This window comes from Doryrhamphus excisus, linkage group LG17 (assembly GCF_037039965.1).
Source record: "Doryrhamphus excisus strain RoL-2023G ecotype Guam linkage group LG17, RoL_Dexc_Guam_v1.1, whole genome shotgun sequence".
Classification (NCBI taxonomy): Eukaryota; Metazoa; Chordata; class Actinopteri; order Syngnathiformes; family Syngnathidae; genus Doryrhamphus; species Doryrhamphus excisus.
In genome coordinates, this window is record NC_136373.1 from 18,370,788 (window position 1) to 18,395,735 (window position 24,948).

The window sequence follows — 24,948 nt, forward strand, 5'->3', positions numbered from 1 at the left end:
CCTCGGGGTCGGGGGTGAAGTAAATGCCACAGACAGTGTGGGTGTGAGGCAGGAGGAGGTGTGGTCTGGAAGAACTTAGAAAGCTGTCCGTGGAGGTGATGGTGTGGAGCTGCCCCCTTTAAAGCTCAGCTTGGAAGCTGTGTTTAGGATGTGATTGTTAGTCCCCTCATCGTTAAAGATGTCCTCCAATGCATTCCAGTGGCCTAACATGCCAGTTGTGTGACCTTGGCTTTGGTAGCAGGATTTGATGTTTCCCCAAAGAATAAACTATTTGATTGACCATCACGCAAACACACGGTCTACTTGAGGCATGATCATTAGCACGTTGAAGACAAGCTACGCAGATCAAGTACAAAATCAGGGTAATACAAACCAGAAGTTCTCCATGTTTATTACGTCACAGGTTTATTGCACAGGATCTTTTGGAGCAGTTTTTATAATTCCCATTTGTTTAGTGCTGCAAGAGAAAACAATTGAACAGCCGACTACACACGTGGAAAACATCTACTACCAAAGTCAACGTTTTAACACCACGCACCAACGTGCACGTGAGCATGTGAGGCTGCATGGCTTCCTAACAATGAATATTGACATTCTGTGTGATTAAAAAAAAAACAATCTACGAAGGAACTGTCCGTCTGGTTTTCTTTGTTTTTGCATCATAATCCCAAAATGTCACATAGTGAGACTTCTTCTGTTCCCATGCGGGCGAAAATCCTAATCCTATCAAAGATTGCATAAAGCATAAACCTCCCTTAAAGGGATCAGTCGTGCTGAAAGTAAATCAAATTTTTAGGACAGGAGAGCAACCCGGAAACATTTTCATTGAAATAATCTTTACTAGGAGACATTTGACGGACACCAGCGACAGGAGACGTTGTGAAGGTTAGAGATCTTTAAGCCACTGCAGGTTGTTTCCTTGAGGGTCAGACGGGTGTGCAGGAATGTCGGGCATGTTTCCGTCATCCCGCACCGGAACTGCAAAGGACACCAAAGAAGGAAAGGGTTGAAATCTTTTAACTTCACGAAACTTTAAATCTTTTTACGAAACAGGTCATTAATGCATGTAATGAAAACACGCAAACAGCACTCCAGTTTCATAATATGAGCTGCATATCAACAATGCTGATGATCAACTGATGCGGATTCATTGTGAATATTCCACAGGGTGGCGCTATATCACACTGCTTTGGCCGTGACGTCACTTTAGAAAAACCACGACTTGAGCATGACTTAAACACAGACTTTACCTGGGTAGTTGTATGGCACGGCCGCATTGATCATTCCAGAATACTTTGTGAAAGGGCTTATTAAGGGAAGAGCCAGACCTGAAAAGGGAAACATTATCATCAACACATAGTGTAAACACGGGCGCAAGACAAGTCTTATTTACCCAACAGTCCTATGCCGCATGAGACCACGATGACGGGCTCCTTATTCCAGGCATTTTTCAAAAAGGCTGCAAACCCTAAACAAAAACAGACAAAAGTCGTTTAAGATCACGACACCTGCTATTGTGCAGCACATCCACGGTAAGCTAACCCGTTTAGCCGATGTTAGCCTCGCATCCAAGGTCACGCTCGTTTTAAACCGACCGCCAGTAGCAATACTTCAACAAAAACGTCACGTTTAGCTGGTTTGAACACAAATTATTATTACAAAGTCCATCAATCTTATCATGTTCATTCAAACGCTTAAATGTGTCGAAGAAGAAGAGACATAAACGCACCCGCCATGTTGGTGTGTGACGTTGAAGCAGGCGAGCTGTGGAGGCTCATGGGAAGTGTAGTCCTTTTGGATGGGTGACGTATTCTTCCTGCGCCCATTGCTTGTAAACAGTCGCAGAGCGGGGGACGAGAATGAAGAGGCACAATGACTGTTGATTTATTTACTTTTGGGTGTACGCAGGCACAAAGTCATTGAAGTTAGTGTTATATAATGTCTTTTTGACTTTTTTGATGAATTTTGAAGGCATTAGTGTGCTTCGGTGGCTTTGACTGAACGTCAATTTGAAGTGTGGCAGTGTTGTGAGCTTCCACCCGAATTGGCATCAGCTGTTCGGGCTTGATTGCGAGGCGGTGCCGGTGTGATTTCAGGGTCTCGCAGCCGGGATTTTTTGATTTGCAGCGGGGTTGGCTGTTGGGGACCGGGCGTGCAAGAAGTGCCGTGTCGGCCTCTAAGATTGGGTTGGCTGAGTGTTAAGCTCCCTTCGCTCCGGTAAGCTGCTGATGCTTTGTAACATCTCTTTGCCATACTAGCGCGGGTTAACTTTCGCCCTGCTTTTTGTCTGGTAGCTACCGAAGCCACAGGCGCCGGCCCGCACTGCATGCAGGGGACGTGCGTTGCAGAAAATGGAAGACTTCTCTGGTTTGGCCCTCCCCCCTCTGTTTGGGGGGCACATTCTGGAAGCTGAACTGGAGCCTGGCGGTGTCGAGCTGGGACCTGGAGAGGTAAAGTCAAGATGGGTGTTCCAGGCCCGACCGTCATGCATGAATTCTCCCAAAACAGGCTTCCTTACTTATAAATGAAACATCTTTATACTCGGAGCATAGAAGGAGCCCTCTAGACATGAAATAACACCCCTATAGTCACCTTTACACTCCTATTCCTCAATATAGTCGACATAATAAGAGAAAATTAGACATAGGAAATGTTTTTTGGCCTCCTAAATATGGGTTTAACATTAGAGCCCTCTGGACATGAAATAACACCCCTATAGTCACATTTACACTCCCTCCCATTTGTTTTTGTGTTTTTCGAAGCTCTGCTTAGAAAGAGTGCATGAGGAGGTGACCACATGATGAGGAAATCTCGTACTTGCATCAAAGGATTCTTGTCTTCTTCAGGTGGAGTTGGGTCCGAGTGGCGGGGAGCTGCTGGAGAGCGCCGCCCCAGAGGACGCAGAGAGAAGAGCGCTGGACAAGCGGAAATATGCCACTCTCAGCAGACGATGCAAGGAGATCGAACAGGTGTCTGCCAGTTCTTCATATCTGCTGAGTGCTAGTTTAAGATGGACCCGTTCATGTGGAAACATCCCATGCAGGTGAATCAGAAGATCCTGGGTCGCCTTCATCAGGTCCAAAGACTGACGCGGCGTTTGAAGAAAGAACGGCGGTAGGAACCTGCGTCCAGGGTTGATTTTCGGCGACAGCGCTACAGCACGTGCCTCTCTTTTTAGCACTTTCTAAATCCTGCAGGTTCCTCATGAAGACCCTGGACGCTCACGGAGATGACTACAGGAACGCTCAGCTCACCGTGCTGCTGGAGGTGAGATGATACTGTGAAAGCATCTTCACGCCGCCGCTGCTGCCGCCGCCACACGCTCGGACTTGCCTTTCTTCCAGGATGAGCCCGGAGCCCCTTCGGATCCCGCCGCCGGCTCTGCTGATGATGTCATCAACGGCGCGTCTGGTTCGACCACCTCATCTCCTGCCTTCCATCCCCCTCCCGCCTCCAAGAAGAGAAGACATGTCACGCCAAGGCAAGACAAGGACAAAGATCATCCAGTAGGTTCTTAAAAACAGCATAGTGCTCCTCTTTTTTTTTTTTTTATAGAGGATCTTTGCCTCACATATTTTGCAGTGGGTCCTTTAAAAAGAGCATAGCGTTCCTGTCAGAGAGCTCCTGTCATATAAATGATCTTTTCTCTGGCGTTGTTGCAATAGACTATTAAAACAGAAGCGCACTCCTGTTGTATAGATGATCTTTTCTCCACTGTTGTTGCAATAGACTATTGAAACAGAAGCGCACTCCTGTCGTATAGATGATCTTTTCTCTAGCGTTGTTGCAATAGACTATTGAAACAGCAGAGCACTCCTGTCGTATAGATGACCTTTTCTCCACTGTTGTTACAATAGACTATTGAAACAGCAGAGCGCTCCTGTCATATAGATGATCTTTTCTCCAGTAGTGTTGTAATAGACTATTAAAACAGCAGAGTGCTCTTGTCATATAGATGATCTTTTCTCCAGTAGTGTTGCAATAGACTATTAAAACAGAGTGCTCTTGTCATATAGATGATCTTTTCTCCAGTAGTGTTGCAATAGACTATTAAAACAACAGAGTGCTCTTGTCATATAGATGATCTTTTCTCCAGTAGTGTTGCAATAGACTATTAAAACAGCAGAGTGCTCTTGTCATATAGATGATCAAACAGCACATCAACTCCTGCCTGTGTTGACTACCTTTTTGGAACAGCAAACTGTTTGTGTGACATAAAACATCTTTGATTTGAGTTCTTGCAGCAGGTCCTTAAAAACAACAGAGCACTCTTGTCTGTCACAAAGGATCTTTGACTGGCATTTTTGCAGTTGGTTTTTGAAGAGCAAGGTGCCTCTGTCATGTAAAGGATTTTTTGGCTAGTTTTCCAGTTGGACCTTAAAAACCACCGCAGAGTGCCCCTGACCATATATGTGATCTTTGATGTGCGTTTTGTCTTTAAAAAGAGCACAGCCTTCCTATGACAGCAGGTCCTTTTTAGAAGCATATTATGACTTCCGTCATGTGGGATGTTGGACCAGCGGAAAGATAGTTCCTGGTGTTTTAATATAAAACTTCATTGAGGACAATGTAGTTGACTATTGCTGACCTATGCTGTGATTATTGACTGTTTTTTTTTTTTTTTTTAAAGCAGGCCAACTGATTGAAGTTGTTCTTTTTGCAGACCGAAGCAGACATGTCAGCGCTGGCAGACGCACAGTTTGGAGAAATTCCCAGTCCGACCTCGCTATCACACTGACCACTGCCCCTTTCTGCTTGCGTCATGGATGCTTTTTACTTGGACAATGTTACTGTTTCCTTTTGGATATTTTATAACATAACATGTCACAAAATAAGAGGATTCATGTGCAAACCTAAACCTTTTTACTAATGCATTCTACTGTACGGTCTTTGTCCGCCATCTTGTGGCGATGTTGTGACATTACAACTGCCAACCAGCCATATTTAACCTATCATGTAAAGGTAAATGTGTTTATCATCTGGTCTCGTGACACCCATGACGTTGACGTACGAAGTGTTATGCTGCCATCTGCTGTACGGAGTTGGAATGACAAGTTTCATCGTGGACGGACCGGTAGCGGCAGACTACATCAGATGGACTGGTGGTTATTTGATTTTGTGAACCATATCTACTAGAGAATGTAAGTAATTGAATTAATTTGTAACACCTATTAGTCGACTGTGTGGAATTGACTGTTTAAATTGTATCCCGTTCTTTCTACCTGCAGTCATATTATTACAAACAATGGGATTATATTCTCCGAGGTCCATCAGAGACATGGATTAAAAATCCTCATCCATTGTCTAAAAGCAACATTAAAAGGCAGCATTAGTGCACCGGGGGTCATGAGCTTTCACCAGCTGAGCCAATGGCTGCTCCTCATCCCAGCGGAAGTGTGTCGTTGACAGACAACAGCGTCATCCAACCAGAGGCCACAATTCCGATTTAGGGCGGGCTCCTAATGCGGAGGTGGGATCTTAGCTACCGTCCATCTTCAGCTATATTACATTGAACGAGCTTGTCGGAAAGAAAACCCAATTTGGAAGTAAAGAAGACTTTGTGGAATAAGTTTTGGCTGTTATTGAAAAAAGAAAAACGAAAGCCCATATCATAGGTAAATGTCGTAAAAAATGTGAATCTTCCTAGTCGGCTCGACCCAGTTTCCCATTTTCCTCAATTTGGCTAGCTGAGCAGCTAGCTAGCATCTTTAGCCTTAGCTAGCCAGAGAGACAAATTAGCTAGCAGGTTGACGGTGTAAATGCTCGCCGATAGAATTGTGCACTTCCCAACGCACAGCCGCTGTACGAAAGCGGTGCAGGTAACACCGCATGGGCGTGCTCTCCATCACGGCGATATGCACCGCGCTAATTGTAGAGGCAGCCGAGAGCTAATCGAGCGAGGTGGACGAGCTTTAGCCCGCTAACGTTAGCCGGCTCGGTGGCTAGCTGACAAGCATAGCAGTCCCAGTGTACATCCAGGCAAGATCTGTTACAGTTACAAGAGCAAACGCGTGGTGCTTGCGGTTGGGAAGCCATTGGAATCCGTGTAGCTAACATGCATAACATTCACGTTGACGCCAGTTAAGACTGTGGACGATGCAGCAGGTCTGTTGCATTGGTTTTGTTTGATGCCATGAGCTGTGTGTTGTATCCCCCCCCTGCTACATAGCTAACTTTGTGACAGACGGAATGTGGACATCGTCGTAGTCAGAGCCATGGCTGACAAGAGAAAACTTCAAGGTAAGGCTGGGAAAAGTGCCTTGAGTTGCCAACATCCAATGGCATCTTGGAGCATTGAAGTGATGAGGATGGCATTGACGCCTTTATCCCATCCCCCTCTTCACAGGTGAGATTGACAGATGTTTGAAAAAAGTAGCTGAAGGTGTAGAACAGTTTGAAGATATTTGGCAAAAGGTGAGAATTTTGTCTCTCGTGCAACTTTTGTCTTTTTCCAATCCCTAAAACAAAGCAGAGCATAACGTGATGGTTTGATTCCAGCTTCACAATGCGGCCAACGCCAACCAGAAGGAGAAATATGAGGCTGACCTCAAGAAAGAGATTAAAAAGTTACAGGTATGGTGAATGAGCTGCCGTCCATATCATGTCCATCGTGTCCTGCCGTCCTCAAGCGTGCTTCTGACGTCTCCTGGTCTTTGCAGCGACTGAGAGATCAGATAAAGACTTGGGTCGCCTCCAATGAGATCAAAGACAAACGGCAGCTCGTGGAGAACCGCAAGCTCATCGAGACGGTACGCCTCGTTTTATCTCAGTGGAGTATCGAAGATGTGTTCATCTTCCTGACGTTCCGCCCCTCCTTTGTAGCAAATGGAGCGGTTCAAAGTGGTGGAGCGGGAAACAAAAACAAAGGCCTACTCCAAAGAAGGCTTAGGACTGGCTCAAAAAGTAGATCCAGCTCAGAGGGAAAAGGAGGAGACGGGCCAATGGCTAACGGTAATGCAGCTGACATGGACAATCTTGGATGCTGAAAATGTTCTTTGTTTCACTTCTTGTTCTCTCCTCCCCTAGAATACGATAGACACGCTAAACATGCAGGTGGATCAGTTTGAAAGCGAGGTGGAGTCCCTTTCGGTTCAAACGCGAAAGAAGAAGGGCGACAAAGAGGTCAGTCCCACTCTAGCCACGCCCCCTTTCCACTCCCGAGCTCATCCATCTCCTCCTGTGCGTCACGCAGAAGCAGGATCGAATCGACGAGCTCAAGCGCCTGATCGAGAGGCATCGATTCCACATCCGCATGTTGGAGACCATTTTACGCATGCTGGACAACGACTCGGTGCCGGTGGACGCCATACAGAAGATCAAAGATGACGTGGAGTACTACATCGATTCTTCTCAAGACCCGGATTTTGAAGAGAACGAGTTCCTGTATGACGACTTGGACCTGGAAGACATCCGTGAGTAGAGCATGTGATGGCAGGCCCGGCGACGTGGACGCCGTTTCTGTACACGCTACGCACTTTGACCTTTAAATGCGCTGAGTCGGGATGCACCTCCGTTTTTTGTAAACCAAGATATCTTCTCAAGGCCGATGCTGATAACGTTTTGGCCGCCAGCAGCCCGTATCTCCCCTGGTCGTCCAGCCCATCCTATCACAGATGGCTTCAGCCCTCGGGTCGTCTCTTTCTAAACACGAACGATAGGAACAAGCCCAGGCGTCTTAGCCATGCTGGCGTTGCGGGTGGCTGATTAGCTTTGCTGTGTTGGAGCTTCTTGTTTTTCTATTTTTTCTCCCATCCTGGTGCTTTCGGTGCAGCTGGCTTGTTTACAGCTGAGCTGTAGGAAAGGAGCGCTTGATTTGCACTGGGTCATCTCACCACATTGGAACTTAAAAAAAAAAGTTATCAGAGCTATTTTTAGTGTTATAGGATTTATCAATACGTTGTCATTTCTCATATTGGTGTGATGATTCTAGTTTTGACTTCAATCACAAGATGACGCCAAAGAGAGGGGTCACTGCATCAGTTTCAGCACCTTGCCGCATTTGATCCATAGAACAATGGCATGAACGGATTGAGCCCTTCTGTCATACAGTCTCTTTGTCTTTGTGGGTGGAGGCGGGGCCACTAGCATACACACAGCCTGCAGAAGAGTAACATGGTAGAAATGATGAATGGATGAGTGGATCGTCATATATATTTATTTTATCATTTTGTTAAAATCTCATCTCCATCCATCAGTCTTCGCCGGCTTATCTGAGGTCAGGTTGCAGGCATCCAGGAGGCATCCTGACCAGATGCCCGAGCCACCTCATTTGGCTCCTCGTATACTCAATCTGATGTATCGCCTTGTTGCACCCCTAGTGGACGGTTTGGGGCCCGTAGTAGTCACCTGGTACACCTGGTACATGTTGTGTTTGCACCCTGACTGTAGTTGGTCGTCTGTTTAGTACCCCCCGTTGGTTTCACTGTGGGTTCGGTGTTGCTTGATGCTCACCCACTTAAAGATCCTCTTCAGTGGATTAAGCTAGCTAAAGTATGTCTGACCGTTTCACCATTACCTTTCCCTGAGCTCACTTGTAAACAAACCTTGGCCCTTTCAGAGGAAGGCATTTCACATGCTAGCACGATGAGGGGAAAAAGCATCCCACTACCATGCCCAGGGCTTGTTCCTATCGCCAAATAGTTGACAGGACCTGATTGGGAACCATGGAGCAATGGCGCTATATGACCAGCCCGCCACCGTCATGGAAGATACGAACATGTTGCTTTTTTGACGCTGCAGCCACGCTTTATTGCGTGTTTTAAGATCTGCAGGTCCAGTTTGTCAAATCCAAATTTATTGGGCTCGTTCTTCCCTGCAGCTAGCCGTGCTCAGACTACACTTGCATGTCATTTCAATAGTCATTGCTTATCTGTGTTGGTCCTGAGAAGCAGACGTTATTGCTAAGAAAATGTCTGTTGGAACACCTCAATTAGTTCTAACTGAAACGCTCTTTTCTCTTTAATTACCATGGTTCTCTCACTACAAAGGAAGCTAACAAGCTGCATAGTTGTGGTTGCTCCAGTGTTAAAAGCAAGGGTGTCCAAAGGGTGGCCACCTTGTGGCATATTTGATATGGCGGGGGTGTCGTCATGTGTACGTAACGCAGCACTTTGGAGTGACTTGTGGCTTTGTGTGTGTGTGTGTGTGTGTGTGTGTGTGTGCATGTGCGTGTGTTCCAGCCGCAGCGTTAGTGGCAACCTCCCCATCAGGTCAAGGCAACGTGGAAGATGAGATGTATCTCCACTCCAGCAGCACTCCCACTTCCACCACCTCCTCGTCTCCCATCCCTCCATCGCCGGCCACTTGCGCTGCCGTGAGTCTTTTCTTTTTTTGCCTTTTTGGATGCAAACGATTGCGCTTGTTTTTGCCACACATACAGAAGATACATACTGTATTTCCTCAAAGGGTGGTCATCCTGCCTGGAGTGTAAATGCAGGTGGAAGTCATTATTATTATTATTATTATTATTATTATTATGCATGTTTTACCACAACACGCTGCCTGCATCTGTAAAGCTGAAGTTGAAAGAGATTGACTTGAAAATAACTCAACAGTAGTGATGAATTGGTTCCATAGCTGACCGCTACGAGTGGAGTAGGATGAAGTTTTAATAAACTGAATATTGTCACAGTTAGAACATATATATATATATATATGTATATATATATATAGAACATATATAACCTCTTCTTAATACATTTCTAATATTGGAGCCCTGAATGAAAGACATGAAATAACACTCAAACGCTCCTGTTCTTTGATGACATCACATTGCGCAGGCTACGGATCACTGCAGGAACACAAGACAGACTGCCGCTAGCATAGCAAGCTACCAAACTAACTACTTAGCCTCTCCAATGTATTTATTCTACACTTAATGCGTTTAAAACCCAGTGGGGGAGGAAGGACAAAGTAGCCAAAAACTTACCACTTCCACACAGAAAGAGAGGAGAACCTTTTTTTTATTTTCCACTTCATCTCAGCCATGGCACCTGCTGGCTCAGCAGCTGGTCTCCGTGCAGTACCGCCATGGCCCCCAACAGGACTGATGCCTAGTACCACAATACCACATATAGAACTTGGGAACAGCCACTTCATTCCCTTTTGGGGGAGCCATGTTAGAAATGGCGAGGGACGACTGTCTGTCCCGATTTTGTCAACCAACTTGTCAAGTCCCGGTCCATCCTCACGAGGCTCGCCGGGGTATGCAGGAGCCCATCCCAGCTGACTTTGGGAAAGAGGCGGGGTACACCCTGGTTCGGTGCCTGGCACACTGCCACTTCCATAAACGGCGTATATCATTCAGTCTTGCTCATTCACTGAATAGCTCTTCCCTAAAGGAGAAATCTATAAATATGGCTGTGTTTTAATGTGGTGACACCTGTAGCGTGTACCCAAGTCCGCCTTGTGCACTCCAGTAGATGGCCACACTCTGAGGAAATATGGTGTTTAAGTGTAGACTTGAGTGATGCACATTCCCTCTGTTTGAGTTCTGCACCCGCCGACCCCTCCCACAAGCCCCCGTTGTGTTCTAATCCACTGGCTGGTGTGCTGACTCAAAAGCTTTTTCCCCCAAAAAGTGGATTGTCACATGAAGGTATCTCCTCCTATAGGAGAACTCAGAGGACGATAAGAAAAGGGGCCGGTCGACAGACAGTGAAGTTAGTCAGGTGAGAGGCTCTCATCTGTGCTGTGTCAGTAGATGAACGCTTTAGTATGACGCTCTTCACCTCGGTGGCCGAGGCTGTGTGTGTCTGTGGGACCGCAGTTGGGGGCTTCTGCTTGGGTTGGTGGTCCTCTCCACGAGGGGGCCTCTCTCGCTCACTACGCTTTCCTGTTGTGTGCTGCCGTGCTGTGCCGTCTTTGCTGTGGTGTATCTGACACGCTTCTATCTGCTGCTCTTTGGTTTGCAGTCGCCGGTTAAAAACGGCACGCCCTCCCTGCTGTCCTCCTTCTCTTCTTCCACCACCTCCGGCTCCTCCTCGTCCTCATCCCTCGTATCCATGGCGAGCGTCGTCGGAGGCGTCCCTGTGGTTCCGACGAGCAGCGGCCTGATAGGAAGCTTCAGCAGCGCCGTGCAACAGCATCAGCATCAGCATCCGCCTCCACTGCAGCAGCCGCAGCAGCAACCCCAGAACCAATCACAGCCGCAGCCGCCTCTGTCGAAACCCTCAGCACCTTCAAACAGCGCCCCCAGTCCGCCCAGCGCCCTGCTCCCGGCATCCACTGCCCCGTCTCTGCCTACGCCCACCACGCCCATTTCATCAGCTGCCAATTCCCTGTCTCAACCCCCGTCTGGGTCCAGCCCTGGCTCCGCCTTGGGACTCGGGCTGGGATTGGGCTTGGGCAAAGGTGGCCTCACGGGGACCAGCAGTGCCAACCAGATGTCGGGTTTGGGCCTCGGCGGCCACCCCAATACCCTAAGCACGATGGCCGGGCTCATTTCAGGGTCTACGCCCGCCCCTTACGCACAGGCAGCGGCGTCGGGCGGCTTGGGTCTGAGTAGCACCACGCCGTCCAGCATTTCAGTGGAGAGCAACACTTCCATCACCACCTCCGGCTCCAGTGGAGTCACCACCAACGGGGCGGCGACGGGACTCGGCCTGCTGGGCTCCAGCCCGGCTCACAGCTCGCTGAGCAGCAGTATTTTGGGTTTGGTTTCCGGTCAAAGCGCCCCCTCCGCCGCCTCTCAGGTGCCCCCCAGTTCCGTCGGCGCTTCTCCCGGAGTGGTCGGCATGATGGGAGGCAATGGCGGCGGCGTGGGGATGGTCGGAGGGGTCAGTGCCGCACCCGCCCGACCCCCCAGCGGACTCAAGCAAAACGGAAGCACAAGTATGTCGAGCATTTTGGCCCGTTTGCACTCGGTGCAAGTCCTCTTTTGTCAACGTTGTACCCCCACCCTCAGGTTACAGCGCCGTGGTGGCGGAAAGTTCCACAGAATCCGCTCTCAGCACACCCGGCCAGTCTCAGAGCAGCCAGCCCTCGTCGCTCAGCTCCTCAGCCAGTCAGCCGTGAGTCCGCCGCCGCCCCCGCTCTGCTCGCCGAGCGCTGGAGGAGAGGAAAACATGCGCTTTCTTCCCATGCAGGTTGGACAACGGCCCCAGTTTAATCAGCTCCATCACCCTGCCCCCCAGCTCCCCGTCGCCTTCCTTCTCGGACAGCACGCCCGGCGGAGGGAGCCTCCTCAATGGGCCCCACTCCTACACGCAGGCCTCAGAGGGCCTCAAGGTGAGAGCTCTCGTCTATGATAGATTAGCAGAATCCTCCGTGTGAAGCCTTGAGATTACAGCCTGCTCCTCTTTAAGCTCAACGCACACCGTCACCAGAACAAGCATCTTCTAGAACGCTACCGTTCTTCCTCCCACTAAACTAAACATGCATGTTCACTGGCATACGAGTACACTAGGCCCCCGGGGGCCTGCACTCGCACTCACTTCTCTTCCCATGTATTACTTTACTGCAGTTACTCTGCTCATCTGGACCATTTCAGCCTTACGGTTAATTAGCGTGTCACATTAAACGACACGTTCTGTTCTGATGTGTTACTGCCGTTTATCAGACTTCATTTTCCAGTCCTATGTAGTCATAGGAACTATTACTTACGTAGGGTTTCCTCTGCCGTCAACGACCTTCACATCATTAAAGTCAACTTTCTATCCTGCTGTATTACTGCTTTTGCCATGGCGTTATTAACTATTTACAGTCTTCTTACTGGTAGTCGTTTACTGCACGTCTTTGCTACGTGAGATTTGTGATATAATGTGAGTATTTCTTAGTTTTCATCTTTACCCGTGAAATGGAGGCTCGTGTTGCATTCTCCGCTTTACACTCAAATCATTGCAGCGGCTACTTATGCTTCTATGGTTATCACCACACAAAAAGCATCTCGCACATTCTCTCCTCAGGCTCCCGAACCTCTCATTTCCTTGAAGGCCATGGCTGAGCGGGCGGCCCTGGGATCAGGACTGGACGGCGAGATTCCCAACCTGCACCTGACAGAGCGAGGTCGGAACGCTTCCTCACTCTCAACTCCTGTGTGCATGCGCTAGATACCACCTGACATACCACTTACTGGGCGTAGACCGCCACGGCGTATCCCGCCAGACGCCACCCGTGTCATTGCTCCCGTCTCCGCGAGAACGCCTTGTTGACTCGCTCTTCCTGTGCAGACATCTTCTCGTCGTCGACGGCGCCCGGCACGCCCGCCGTCCCGCAGCCGTCCGTGTCGGAGGTCAGCATCCCGCCCTCGCTGGGCGTCTGCCCGCTCGGCCCCACCCCCCTCCCCAAAGACCAGCTGTACCAGCAGGCCATGCAGGAGTCGGCGTGGACGCACATGCCGCACCCCTCGGACTCTGAGAGGATCAGGTGAGGGCTCGGAGTGGGCGGCAAAGATTCCGAAGACCGACTGACGACTTTTGTCTTCCTTTTTCTTCTGAAGGCAATACCTGATGAGGAACCCGTGCCCCACCTTGCCCTTCCATCACCAGATGCCTCCTCACCACTCAGACTCCATCGAGTTCTACCAGCGACTGTCCACTGAAACACTGTTCTTCATCTTCTACTACCTGGAGGTAACCTGGAGAACCATGGTCCTCACCGTCACGTCTCCTCCAGCACCTCATCCTCCCGCGTCTCCCCTCCCTCAGGGCACCAAGGCACAGTATCTGTCTGCCAAGGCGCTGAAGAAGCAGTCGTGGAGGTTTCACACCAAGTACATGATGTGGTTCCAGAGGCACGAGGAGCCCAAGACCATCACCGACGAGTTTGAACAGGTGAACACTTGAACCCAACACTCTCACGTCATAACAGCTTGAGTATGAGTGTTGGGTGATGGTTTGACATCCCAACACACACACACACACACACACACACACACACACTGAATGGGCCAATAAAAACAGAATTTACTCTTTAAATGTAGAATCTAACAGAAATGGATGTATGTGAATGCAGCGCCGTCATCGGCAGGAGGAGAATGAAGTATTTACTCAGCCGACCGCTCCATCCTGACGGACGAGAAAACCGCCTTCTCCCGAACCATCCGTCCATCGTCTATGGGTGGGGTTTATCCTCGCTCGGGTCACAGGCCTCCCGAACCATCCGTCCATCGTCTATGGGTGGGGCTTATCCTCGCTCGGGTCACAGGCCTCCCGAACCATCCGTCCATCGTCTATGGGTGGGGCTTATCCTCGCTCGGGTCACAGGCCTAGCGAACTAAAACGCCAACAAATCCCTCCAGCGTGTCCTAGGTCTGCCCCGGGGCCTTTTCCCGGCTGGGCATGCCCGGAACACCTCACCAGGGAGGCGTCCGGGAGGCATCCGGACTAGATGCCCGAGCCACCTCAACTGACTCCTCTCGATGTGAAGGAGAAGCGGCTCGACTCTGAGACCCTCCGTAATGGCTGAGCTCCTCACCCTATCTACTTCCTGTCAGCATCTGGCTGTTTTTTCTAGTAGCCCTCGTAGACCCACCACCTACGGGGGCAAGCATAAGGGTCCGGTGCATTGTGTGTTGGGCGGCCAAATCTGGTTCATGGGTGACTACATCTTCCTTAATGACAAGCAAGAGGGACACAGTTTGAGGATTTGGTAGCAATGCGTGCCGAGGCTGACATCCCATGAGCCACTTTGTTACCAGTATAGAAATACTACGCTTTGTACCTGGAGACCAGTGTATCTCATGATACGGCTTCAGGTTTGTAGCTTTTCACACAAGACTCCACTGACCTGAATGCTACATGCTAAGGTCCATATCCCCCACCCCTAATGCTGTATCCACCAATCAGCTGTGATTCCACGCTGTCAGTTTACTTGTCGAATTTGAAGCGGTTATCAAAAATAACCCCAGGATTCCGAACAGTAGATTTCCACTTAGATAGATCACCAAATGCAACATGCTGGGTTTTAATGTCTGGGTTTGGGTTTGTTGAGCACCACCTTTGTTTGGGAGCCCAGGAAGGTAGATTTGCTGGTCAAAAGCTCGGCTGTGCCTGGCTATGGTGGAGCCCAGAGCCAGCATGTAAAATGAAAACAATAAAGGGCCCAGTATGGAGCCTGGCGGCATACCCCGCAACAAAGGAGTAGCAGTGGAGAACAGGTCGCCAATCTTTACAGAAAAACTTGCCAGGTACGATTGAAACCATTTCAGTACTGTACCACGAATACCAGCACACCGAGGCCAGACAAGCGGGTCCAATGATCCACGGCATCAAATGCTGCTGTCGGGTCCAACAAAACTAAAATGGGCAACGTCATGATGCATTGTCAAGAGTGTGGACTCGGTGCTGTGCCTGCTTCTGAGTTTACAGTACCACACCACACACGAGGGCTATGTACGTATGTTAGCATGCATGCCTGTCAAATGAAAATAGACACCTTTAGCTCCTTAGCATAGTGTTTGATACCTGAGTTGAGCGCTTTCAGATAAAAAGTGTCTGCATTGGGCTCAAAGTGTATGCAATGACATCACACGGCTGCGTACTGTACCGCTGGGTTACACGTGTGTACTGACCCCTGACCCCTGTATTGAACGCTTGGATACAACCATTGTGTGTATGCGTGTATAGTGTCTGTACGTACTATGTTGGCATGTTAGTATGTATCTGTATATATGTTAATATGGATGTATTTCAGTAGGCATATGTTATATATTGGTTGGTATGATAGTATGGATGTATGTTGGTATGGGCGTATGGATGGATGTATGATGGTATGGATGTATGTATGTATTAGTATGGATGATGTTAGTATGGATGTATATACAGTATAATAGTATGTGTCTTGGCATGGATGTATATATGTATATACGCCCTAAACTCTGGCATTTTATGCCATTTTTGGGTGCTCCCTGGGGCCGCTGTTGAGTGTGTGTGAGGGTTCCCTTCTTTTTTTTTTTTTTTTTAGCAGAAAAGCGCATTACAAGCAAGTTGAAAAAATGCCATACTAACCCCTTACGTTTTTTGTCAAAAATTGACACCCTAAAATTTTGCCATTTTATGCCATTTTTGGGTGCTCCTGGTCCCCCTGTTGAGTGTGTGAGGGGTTTCCCTTGTTTTTTCAACCAGAAAAGTGCATTATCAGCACGTTGAAAAAATAAAAAAAAAAACGCCATACTAACCCCTTACGTTTTTTTCAAAAATTGATGCCCTAAAATTTTTGCATTTTATGCCATTTTTGGGTACTCCTGAGCCCCCTGTTGAGTGTGTGTGGGGTTTCCCTTGTTTTTTCAACCAGAAAAGTGCATTATCAGCACGTTGAAAAAACTGAAAAAAACGCCATACTAACCCCTTACGTTTTTTTCAAAAATTGACACCCTCAAGTTTTGGCATTTTATGCCATTTTTGGGTACTCCTGAGCCCCCTGTTGAGTGTGTGAGGGGTTTCCCTTGTTTTTTCAACCAGAAAAGTGCATTATCAGCACGTTGAAAAAATTGAAAAAAACGCCATACTAACCCCTTACGTTTTTTTCAAAAATTGACACCCTCAAGTTTTGGCATTTTATGCCATTTTTGGGTGCTCCTGGGCCCCCTGTTCAGCGTGTGTGGGGTTTCCCTTGTTTTTTCAACCAGAAAAGTGCATTATCAGCACGTTGAAAAAAAAAAAAAAACGCCATACTAACCCCTTACGTTTTTTTCAAAAATTGACACCCTCAAGTTTTGGCATTTTATGCCATTTTTGGGTACTCCTGGGCCCCCTGTTGAGCGTGTGAGGGGTTTCCCTTGTTTTTTCAACCAGAAAAGTGCATTATCAGCACGTTGAAAAAATTGAAAAAAACGCCATACTAACCCCTTACGTTTTTTTCAAAAATTGACACCCTCAAGTTTTGGCATTTTATGCCATTTTTGGGTACTCCTGGGCCCCCTGTTGAGCGTGTGAGGGGTTTCCCTTGTTTTTTCAACCAGAAAAGTGCATTATCAGCACGTTGAAAAAACTGAAAAAAACGCCATACTAACCCCTTACGTTTTTTTCAAAAATTGACACCCTCAAGTTTTGGCATTTTATGCCATATTTGGGTACTCCTGAGCCCCCTGTTGAGTGTGTGTGGGGTTTCCCTTGTTTTTTCAACCAGAAAAGTGCATTATCAGCACGTTGAAAAAATAAAAAAAATACGCCATACTAACCCCTTACGTTTTTTTTCAAAAATTGACGCCCTCAAGTTTTGGCATTTTATGCCATTTTTGGGTACTCCTGAGCCCTCTGTTGAGTGTGTGAGGGGTTTCCCTTGTTTTTTCAACCAGAAAAGTGCATTATCAGCACGTAGAAAAAACTGAAAAAAACGCCATACTAACCCCTTACGTTTTTTTCAAAAATTGACACCCTCAAGTTTTGGCATTTTATGCCATTTTTGGGTACTCCTGAGCCCTCTGTTGAGTGTGTGAGGGGTTTCCCTTGTTTTTTCAACCAGAAAAGTGCATTATCAGCACGTTGAAAAAACTGAAAAAAACGCCATACTAACCCCTTACGTTTTTTTCAAAAATTGACGCCCTCAAGTTTTGGCATTTTATGCCATTTTTGGGTACTCCTGGGCCCCCTGTTGAGTGTGTGAGGGGTTTCCCTTGTTTTTTCAACCAGAAAAGTGCATTATCAGCACGTAGAAAAAACTGAAAAAACCGCCATACTAACCCCTTACGTTTTTTTCAAAAATTGACACCCTCAAGTTTTGGCATTTTATGCCATTTTTGGGTACTCCTGAGCCCCCTGTTGAGTGTGTGAGGGGTTTCCCTTGTTTTTTCAACCAGAAAAGTGCATTATCAGCACGTAGAAAAAACTGAAAAAAACGCCATACTAACCCCTTACGTTTTTTTCAAAAATTGACACCCTCAAGTTTTGGCATTTTATGCCATTTTTGGGTACTCCTGAGCCCTCTGTTGAGTGTGTGAGGGGTTTCCCTTGTTTTTTCAACCAGAAAAGTGCATTATCAGCACGTTGAAAAAATAAAAAAAAAACGCCATACTAACCCCTTACGTTTTTTTCAAAAATTGACACCCTCAAGTTTTGGCATTTTATGCCATTTTTGGGTGCTCCTGGGCCCCCTGTTGAGTGTGTGTGGGGTTTCCCTTGTTTTTTCAACCAGAAAAGTGCATTATCAGCACGTTGAAAAAATTGAAAAAAACGCCATACTAACCCCTTACGTTTTTTTCAAAAATTGACACCCTCAAGTTTTGGCATTTTATGCCATTTTTGGGTGCTCCTGGGCCCCCTGTTGAGTGTGTGTGGGGTTTCCCTTGTTTTTTTCACCAGAAAAGTGCATTATCAGCACGTTGAAAAAAACTGAAAAAAAAACGCCATACTAACCCCTTACGTTTTTTTCAAAAATTGATGCCCTAAAATTTTTGCATTTTATGCCATATTTGGGTACTCCTGAGCCCCCTGGTGAGTGTGTGAGGGGTTTCCCATGTTTTTTCAACCAGAAAAGTGCATTATCAGCACGTTGAAAAAATTGAAAAAAACGCCATACTAATCCCTTACGTTTTTTTCAAAAATTGACACCCTCAAGTTTTGGCATTTTATGCCATTTTTGGGTGCTCCTGGGCCCCCTGTTGAGTGTGTGTGGGGTTTCCCTTGTTTTTTCAACCAGAAAAGTGCATTATCAGCACGTTGAAAAAACTGAAAAAAACGCCATACTAACCCCTTACGTTTTTTTCAAAAATTGACACCCTCAAGTTTTGGCATTTTATGCCATATTTGGGTACTCCTGAGCCCCCTGTTGAGTGTGTGAGGGGTTTCCCTTGTTTTTTCAACCAGAAAAGTGCATTATCAGCACGTTGAAAAAATTGAAAAAAACGCCATACTAACCCCTTACGTTTTTTTCAAAAATTGACGCCCTCAAGTTTTGGCATTTTATGCCATTTTTGGGTACTCCTGGGCCCCCTGTTGAGTGTGTGAGGGGTTTCCCTTGTTTTTTCAACCAGAAAAGTGCATTATCAGCACGTTGAAAAAATTGAAAAAAACGCCATACTAACCCCTTACGTTTTTTTCAAAAATTGACACCCTCAAGTTTTGGCATTATATGCCATTTTTGGGTACTCCTGAGCCCCCTGTTGAGTGTGTGTGGGGTTTCCCTTGTTTTTTCAACCAGAAAAGTGCATTATCAGCACGTTGAAAAAACTGAAAAAAACGCCATACTAACCCCTTACGTTTTTTTCAAAAATTGACACCCTCAAGTTTTGGCATTTTATGCCATATTTGGGTACTCCTGAGCCCCCTGTTGAGTGTGTGTGGGGTTTCCCTTGTTTTTTCAACCAGAAAAGTGCATTATCAGCACGTTGAAAAAACTGAAAAAAACGCCATACTAACCCCTTACGTTTTTTCCAAAAATTGACACCCTCAAGTTTTGGCATTTTATGCCATTTTTAGGTACTCCTGAGCCCTCTGTTGAGTGTGTGTGGGGTTTCCCTTGTTTTTTCAACCAGAAAAGTGCATTATCAGCACGTTGAAAAAATTGAAAAAAACGCCATACTAACCCCTTACGTTTTTTTCAAAAATTGACGCCCTCAAGTTTTGGCATTTTATGCCATTTTTGGGTACTCCTGGGCCCCCTGTTGAGTGTGTGAGGGGTTTCCCTTGTTTTTTCAACCAGAAAAAAGCATTATCAGCACGTTGAAAAAAAAAAAAAAAACGCCATACTAACCCCTTACGTTTTTTTCAAAAATTGACACCCTCAAGTTTTGGCATTTTATGCCATTTTTGGGTGCTCCTGGGCCCCCTGTTGAGTGTGTGTGGGGTTTCCCTTGTTTTTTCAACCAGAAAAGTGCATTATCAGCACGTTGAAAAAATTGAAAAAAACGCCATACTAACCCCTTACGTTTTTTTCAAAAATTGACACCCTCAAGTTTTGGCATTTTATGCCATTTTTGGGTACTCCTGAGCCCCCTGTTGAGTGTGTGAGGGGTTTCCCTTGTTTTTTCAACCAGAAAAGTGCATTATAAGCACGTTGAAAAAATTGAAAAAAACGCCATACTAACCCCTTACGTTTTTTTCAAAAATTGATGCCCTAAAATTTTTGCATTTTATGCCATATTTGGGTACTCCTGAGCCCCCTGTTGAGTGTGTGAGGGGTTTCCCTTGTTTTTTCAACCAGAAAAGTGCATTATCAGCACGTTGAAAAAATTGAAAAAAACGCCATACTAACCCCTTACGTTTTTTTCAAAAATTGACGCCCTCAAGTTTTGGCATTTTATGCCATTTTTGGGTACTCCTGGGCCCCCTGTTGAGTGTGTGAGGGGTTTCCCTTGTTTTTTCAACCAGAAAAGTGCATTATCAGCACGTTGAAAAAATAAAAAAAAACGCCATACTAACCCCTTACGTTTTTTTCAAAAATTGACACCCTCAAGTTTTGGCATTTTATGCCATTTTTGGGTACTCCTGAGCCCCCTGTTGAGTGTGTGAGGGGTTTCCCTTGTTTTTTCAACCAGAAAAGTGCATTATAAGCACGTTGAAAAAATTGAAAAAAACGCCATACTAACCCCTTACGTTTTTTTCAAAAATTGACACCCTCAAGTTTTGGCATTTTATGCCATATTTGGGTACTCCTGAGCCCCCTGTTGAGTGTGTGTGGGGTTTCCCTTGTTTTTTCAACCAGAAAAGTGCATTATCAGCACGTTGAAAAAACTGAAAAAAACGCCATACTAACCCCTTACGTTTTTTCCAAAAATTGACACCCTCAAGTTTTGGCATTTTATGCCATTTTTAGGTACTCCTGAGCCCCCTGTTGAGTGTGTGAGGGGTTTCCCTTGTTTTTTCAACCAGAAAAGTGCATTATCAGCACGTTGAAAAAATTGAAAAAAACGCCATACTAACCCCTTACGTTTTTTTCAAAAATTGACACCCTCAAGTTTTGGCATTTTATGCCATTTTTGGGTACTCCTGAGCCCCCTGTTGAGTGTGTGTGGGGTTTCCCTTGTTTTTTCAACCAGAAAAGTGCATTAGAAGCAAGCATGTTGGTATGATGTATGTATGTTTGTGTGTTAGTAACGTACGTACTGCGTAGTTTAACTACGTATTGTGTAGTTTAAGTACATACTGTGTAGTTTAACTACATACAAACCACGAACTGCGTAGCTTAACTACATACAAATTACGTGCTGTTTAGTTTAACTACATACAAACTACGTACTGCATCGTTTAACTACATACGAACTACGAGGTTTGTAGTTTAGCTATGTGCTGTGTAGTTTAACTACATGCTGTGTAGTTTAACTACGTATTGTGTAGTTTAACTACATACAAACTACGTACTGCGTAGTTTAACTACATACAAACTACGAGGTGTGTAGTTCAACTACATACTGTGTAGTTTACCTACATACTGTGTAGTTTAACTACGTATTGTGTAGTTTAATTACACACAAACAACATACTGCGTAGTTTAACTACATACAAACTACGTACTGTGTAGTTTAACCACATACAAACTACGTACTGCGTAGTTTAACTACATACAAACCACATACTGCGTAGTTTAACTACATACAAACTACACGCTGCGTAGTTTAACTACATACAAACTACGAGGTGTGCAGTAAACTACGTACTGCGTAGTTTAACTACTTACAAACTACGAGGTGTGTAGTTTAACTACATACAAACTACGTACTGCGTAGTTTAACTACATACAAACTACGAGGTTTGCAGTTAACTACGTATTGTGTGGTTTAACTACATGCAAACTACGTACTGCGTAGTTTAACTACGTACAAACTACGAGGTGTGTAGTTAACTACGTATTGTGTAGTTTAACTACATACAAACTACGTACTGCGTAGTTTAACTACATAGAAACTCCATACTGCATAGTTTAACTACATACAAACTACGTGCTTCGTAGTTTAACAACATACAAACTACGTACTGCGTAGTTTAACTACATACAAACTACGAGGTGTGTAGTTTAACTACGTATTGTGTAGTTTAACTACATATTGTGTAGTTTAACTACATACAAACTACGTGCTTTGTAGTTTAACTACATACAAACTACGTGCTGCGTAGTTTAACCACGTACAAACTACGTGCTGCGTAGTTTAACTACATACAAACTACGTACTGTGTAGTTTAACTACATACAAACTACGAGGTGTGTAGTTTAACTACATACAAACTACGTACTGCGTAGTTTAACTACACACAAACTACGAGGTGTGTAGTTTAACTACGTATTGTGTAGTTTAACTACATATTGTGTAGTTTAACTACATACAAACTACGTACTTCGTAGTTTAACTACATACAGACTACGAGGTGTGTAGTTTAACTACGTACTGCGTAGTTTAACTACACACAAACTACGTACTGCGTAGTTTAACTACGTACAAACTACGTACTGCGTAGTTCAACTACATACAAACTACATGTTGCGTAGTTTAACTACGTACAAACTACGAGGTGTGTAGTTTAACTACATACAAACTACGTACTGCGTAGTTTAACTACATACAAACTACGAGGTGTGTAGTTTAACTACGTATTGTGTAGTTCAACTACATATTGTGTAGTTTAACTACATACAAACTACGTACTTCGTAGTTTAACTACATACAGACTACGTACTGCGTAGTTTAACTACGTACTGCGTAGTTTAACTACGTACAAACTACGTACTGCGTAGTTCAACTACATACAAACTACATGTTGCGTAGTTTAACTACGTACAAACTACGAGGTGTGTAGTTTAACTACGTACTGTGTAGTTTAACTACATACAAACTATGTACTGTGTAGTTTAACTACATACAAACTACGTGCTGCGTAGTTTAACTACATACAAATTACGTGCTTCGTAGTTTAACTACATACAAACTACATGCTGCGTAGTTTAACTACATACAAACTACGAGGTGTGTAGTTTTACTGCGCATTGTGTAGTTTAACTACATATTGTGTAGTTTAACTACATACAAACTACGTACTGCGTAGTTTAACTACATACAAACTACGTACTGCGTAGTTTAACTACATACAAACTACGTACTGCGTAGTTTAACTACGTACAAACTACGAGGTGTGTAGTTTAACTACATACAAACTACGTACTGCATAGTTTAACTACATACAAACTACGAGGTGTGTAGTTTAACTACGTATTGTGTAGTTCAACTACATATTGTGTAGTTTAACTACATACAAACTACGTACTTCGTAGTTTAACTACATACAAACTACGTACTGCGTAGTTTAACTACATACAGACTACGAGGTGTGTAGTTTAACTACGTACTGCGTAGTTTAACTACGTACAAACTACGTACTGCGTAGTTCAACTACATACAAACTACATGTTGCGTAGTTTAACTACGTACAAACTACGAGGTGTGTAGTTTAACTACGTACTGTGTAGTTTAACTACATACAAACTACGTACTGCGTAGTTTAACTACATACAAACTACGTGCTGCGTAGTTTAACTACATACAAATTACGTGCTTCGTAGTTTAACTACATACAAACTACATGCTGCGTAGTTTAACTACATACAAACTACGAGGCGTGTAGTTTTACTACGCATTGTGTAGTTTAACTACATATTGTGTAGTTTAACTACATACAAACTACGTACTGCGTAGTTAACTACATACAAACTACGTACTGCGCAGTTTAACTACATACAAACTACGTGCTGCGTAGTTTAACTACATACTGCGTAGTTTAACTACATACAAACTACGAGGTGTGACGTTTAACTACATACAAACTACGAGGTGTGTAGTTTAACTACATGCAAACTACGAGGTGTGTAGTTTAACTACATACTGTGTAGTTTAACTACATATTGTGTAGTTTAACTACATACAAACTACGTATTGTGACGTTTAACTACATACAAACTACGTACTGCGTAGTTTAACTACATACAAACTACGAGGTGTGTAGTTTAACTACATACTGTGTTGTTTAACTACAAACAAACTACGTACTGTGTAGTTTAACTACACACAAACTACGTACTGCGTAGTTTAACTACATACAAACTACGTACCGCGTAGTTTAACTACATACAAACTACGTACCATGTAGTTTAACTACATATTGTGTAGTTTATTTCCATACAAACTGCGTATTAAGTAGTTTAATAACTAACTGTGTATGTATAGTGTATGTTGGTGTGGATGTATGTTTTAAAGAGACGATGACTGCTGCTGTTCTTGTGTGCAGGGCACTTACATTTACTTTGACTACGAGAAATGGGGCCAGCGGAAGAAGGAGGGCTTCACATTCGAGTACAGGTACCTGGAAGACCGAGACCTGCAGTGACCGCTCCCGAGGCGGGGCCGGCGAGGACACGGAGAGACAAAAACATACTGCTGTCGACATTCCGAGACTGAACTCCCCCCCAAAAAACTGTGGCTAGAGATTGTGATGTGTAGTAGAAAACCCTGTCCCGACACGGGAGGCCGCCGTCTGTTTAGGCTCGCGTCTCACATTGAAGCCCTCCACGCTTAAGTACTGCCGGGTTGGGGAGGGTAAAAAAAAAAAGGCCTCTGGGCTCCCCCACGACCCCCCCCCACTCCACTCCCCATCTGAGCTCTGCCTGAGCCGAGAGGGTTCTAACACGAGGCGTTGGTTTGTGCCTGTTTGTGTGCACACTCGGTATGCTAGCCCCCCCCCCCCCCAAATGCATGTTTCTCATCTTTTGTTTTTAATCTCTGGTACCGCCCGACCAACGAGAGCCTGGAAGCCTTCCACAAACCTTCACTGTTCAACTGCCCATGTTGTATTTAGCGTCATCTGCTGGTCTAGGACAGGGAGCTACGTCTCCAGCTTGTTTCCAGACCCTGTGTTGCCTGTTGGACGTGGTCACCATTAGGACATAGCGAGCGTTTATCAATGTTTGATTGATATTTGTGGCGGTCCATTCAACGCGCTTGGAGAGTGACCACAGGGCCTCTCCCTGTGACAGGGATAGCGTCCTTATTGGACATGGATTAAATTGCTATGCAATTGAACTGGTCTC

At 45.5% G+C, this 24,948-nt stretch overlaps 3 protein-coding genes across 3 annotated transcripts; 2 read left to right on the forward strand and 1 right to left on the reverse strand.

The window, feature by feature from the left end:
* Window positions 1-605: 605 nt before the first annotated feature.
* Window positions 606-1,791, reverse strand: ndufa3 (NADH:ubiquinone oxidoreductase subunit A3). Its single transcript, XM_058085725.2, has 4 exons — window positions 1,730-1,791; window positions 1,394-1,468; window positions 1,251-1,328; window positions 606-978 (listed from the first exon to the last, which is right to left on the reverse strand). The coding sequence occupies exons 1-4, from the start codon at window positions 1,776-1,778 to the stop codon at window positions 887-889; spliced, it is 294 nt and encodes a 97-aa protein (XP_057941708.2). The 5' UTR covers window positions 1,779-1,791; the 3' UTR covers window positions 606-886.
* Window positions 1,792-1,812: 21 nt separating this feature from the next.
* On the forward strand, window positions 1,813-4,813 carry tfpt (TCF3 (E2A) fusion partner). The gene is made up of 7 exons (XM_058085722.2): window positions 1,813-2,217; window positions 2,295-2,450; window positions 2,847-2,969; window positions 3,044-3,114; window positions 3,198-3,267; window positions 3,345-3,506; window positions 4,664-4,813. Exons 2-7 carry the CDS (start codon window positions 2,352-2,354, stop codon window positions 4,736-4,738), a joined length of 600 nt encoding a protein of 199 aa, XP_057941705.2. The 5' UTR covers window positions 1,813-2,217; window positions 2,295-2,351; the 3' UTR covers window positions 4,739-4,813.
* A 657-nt stretch (window positions 4,814-5,470) lies between these two features.
* On the forward strand, window positions 5,471-24,940 carry cnot3a (CCR4-NOT transcription complex, subunit 3a). The gene is made up of 18 exons (XM_078797989.1): window positions 5,471-5,615; window positions 6,170-6,240; window positions 6,347-6,414; window positions 6,499-6,573; window positions 6,660-6,749; window positions 6,823-6,951; window positions 7,027-7,122; window positions 7,193-7,412; window positions 9,180-9,313; window positions 10,614-10,670; window positions 10,914-11,832; window positions 11,906-12,011; window positions 12,087-12,228; window positions 12,906-13,005; window positions 13,170-13,365; window positions 13,439-13,571; window positions 13,647-13,772; window positions 24,150-24,940. Exons 2-18 carry the CDS (start codon window positions 6,216-6,218, stop codon window positions 24,246-24,248), a joined length of 2,715 nt encoding a protein of 904 aa, XP_078654115.1. The 5' UTR covers window positions 5,471-5,615; window positions 6,170-6,215; the 3' UTR covers window positions 24,249-24,940.
* The last annotated feature ends 8 nt before the right edge of the window (window positions 24,941-24,948 follow it).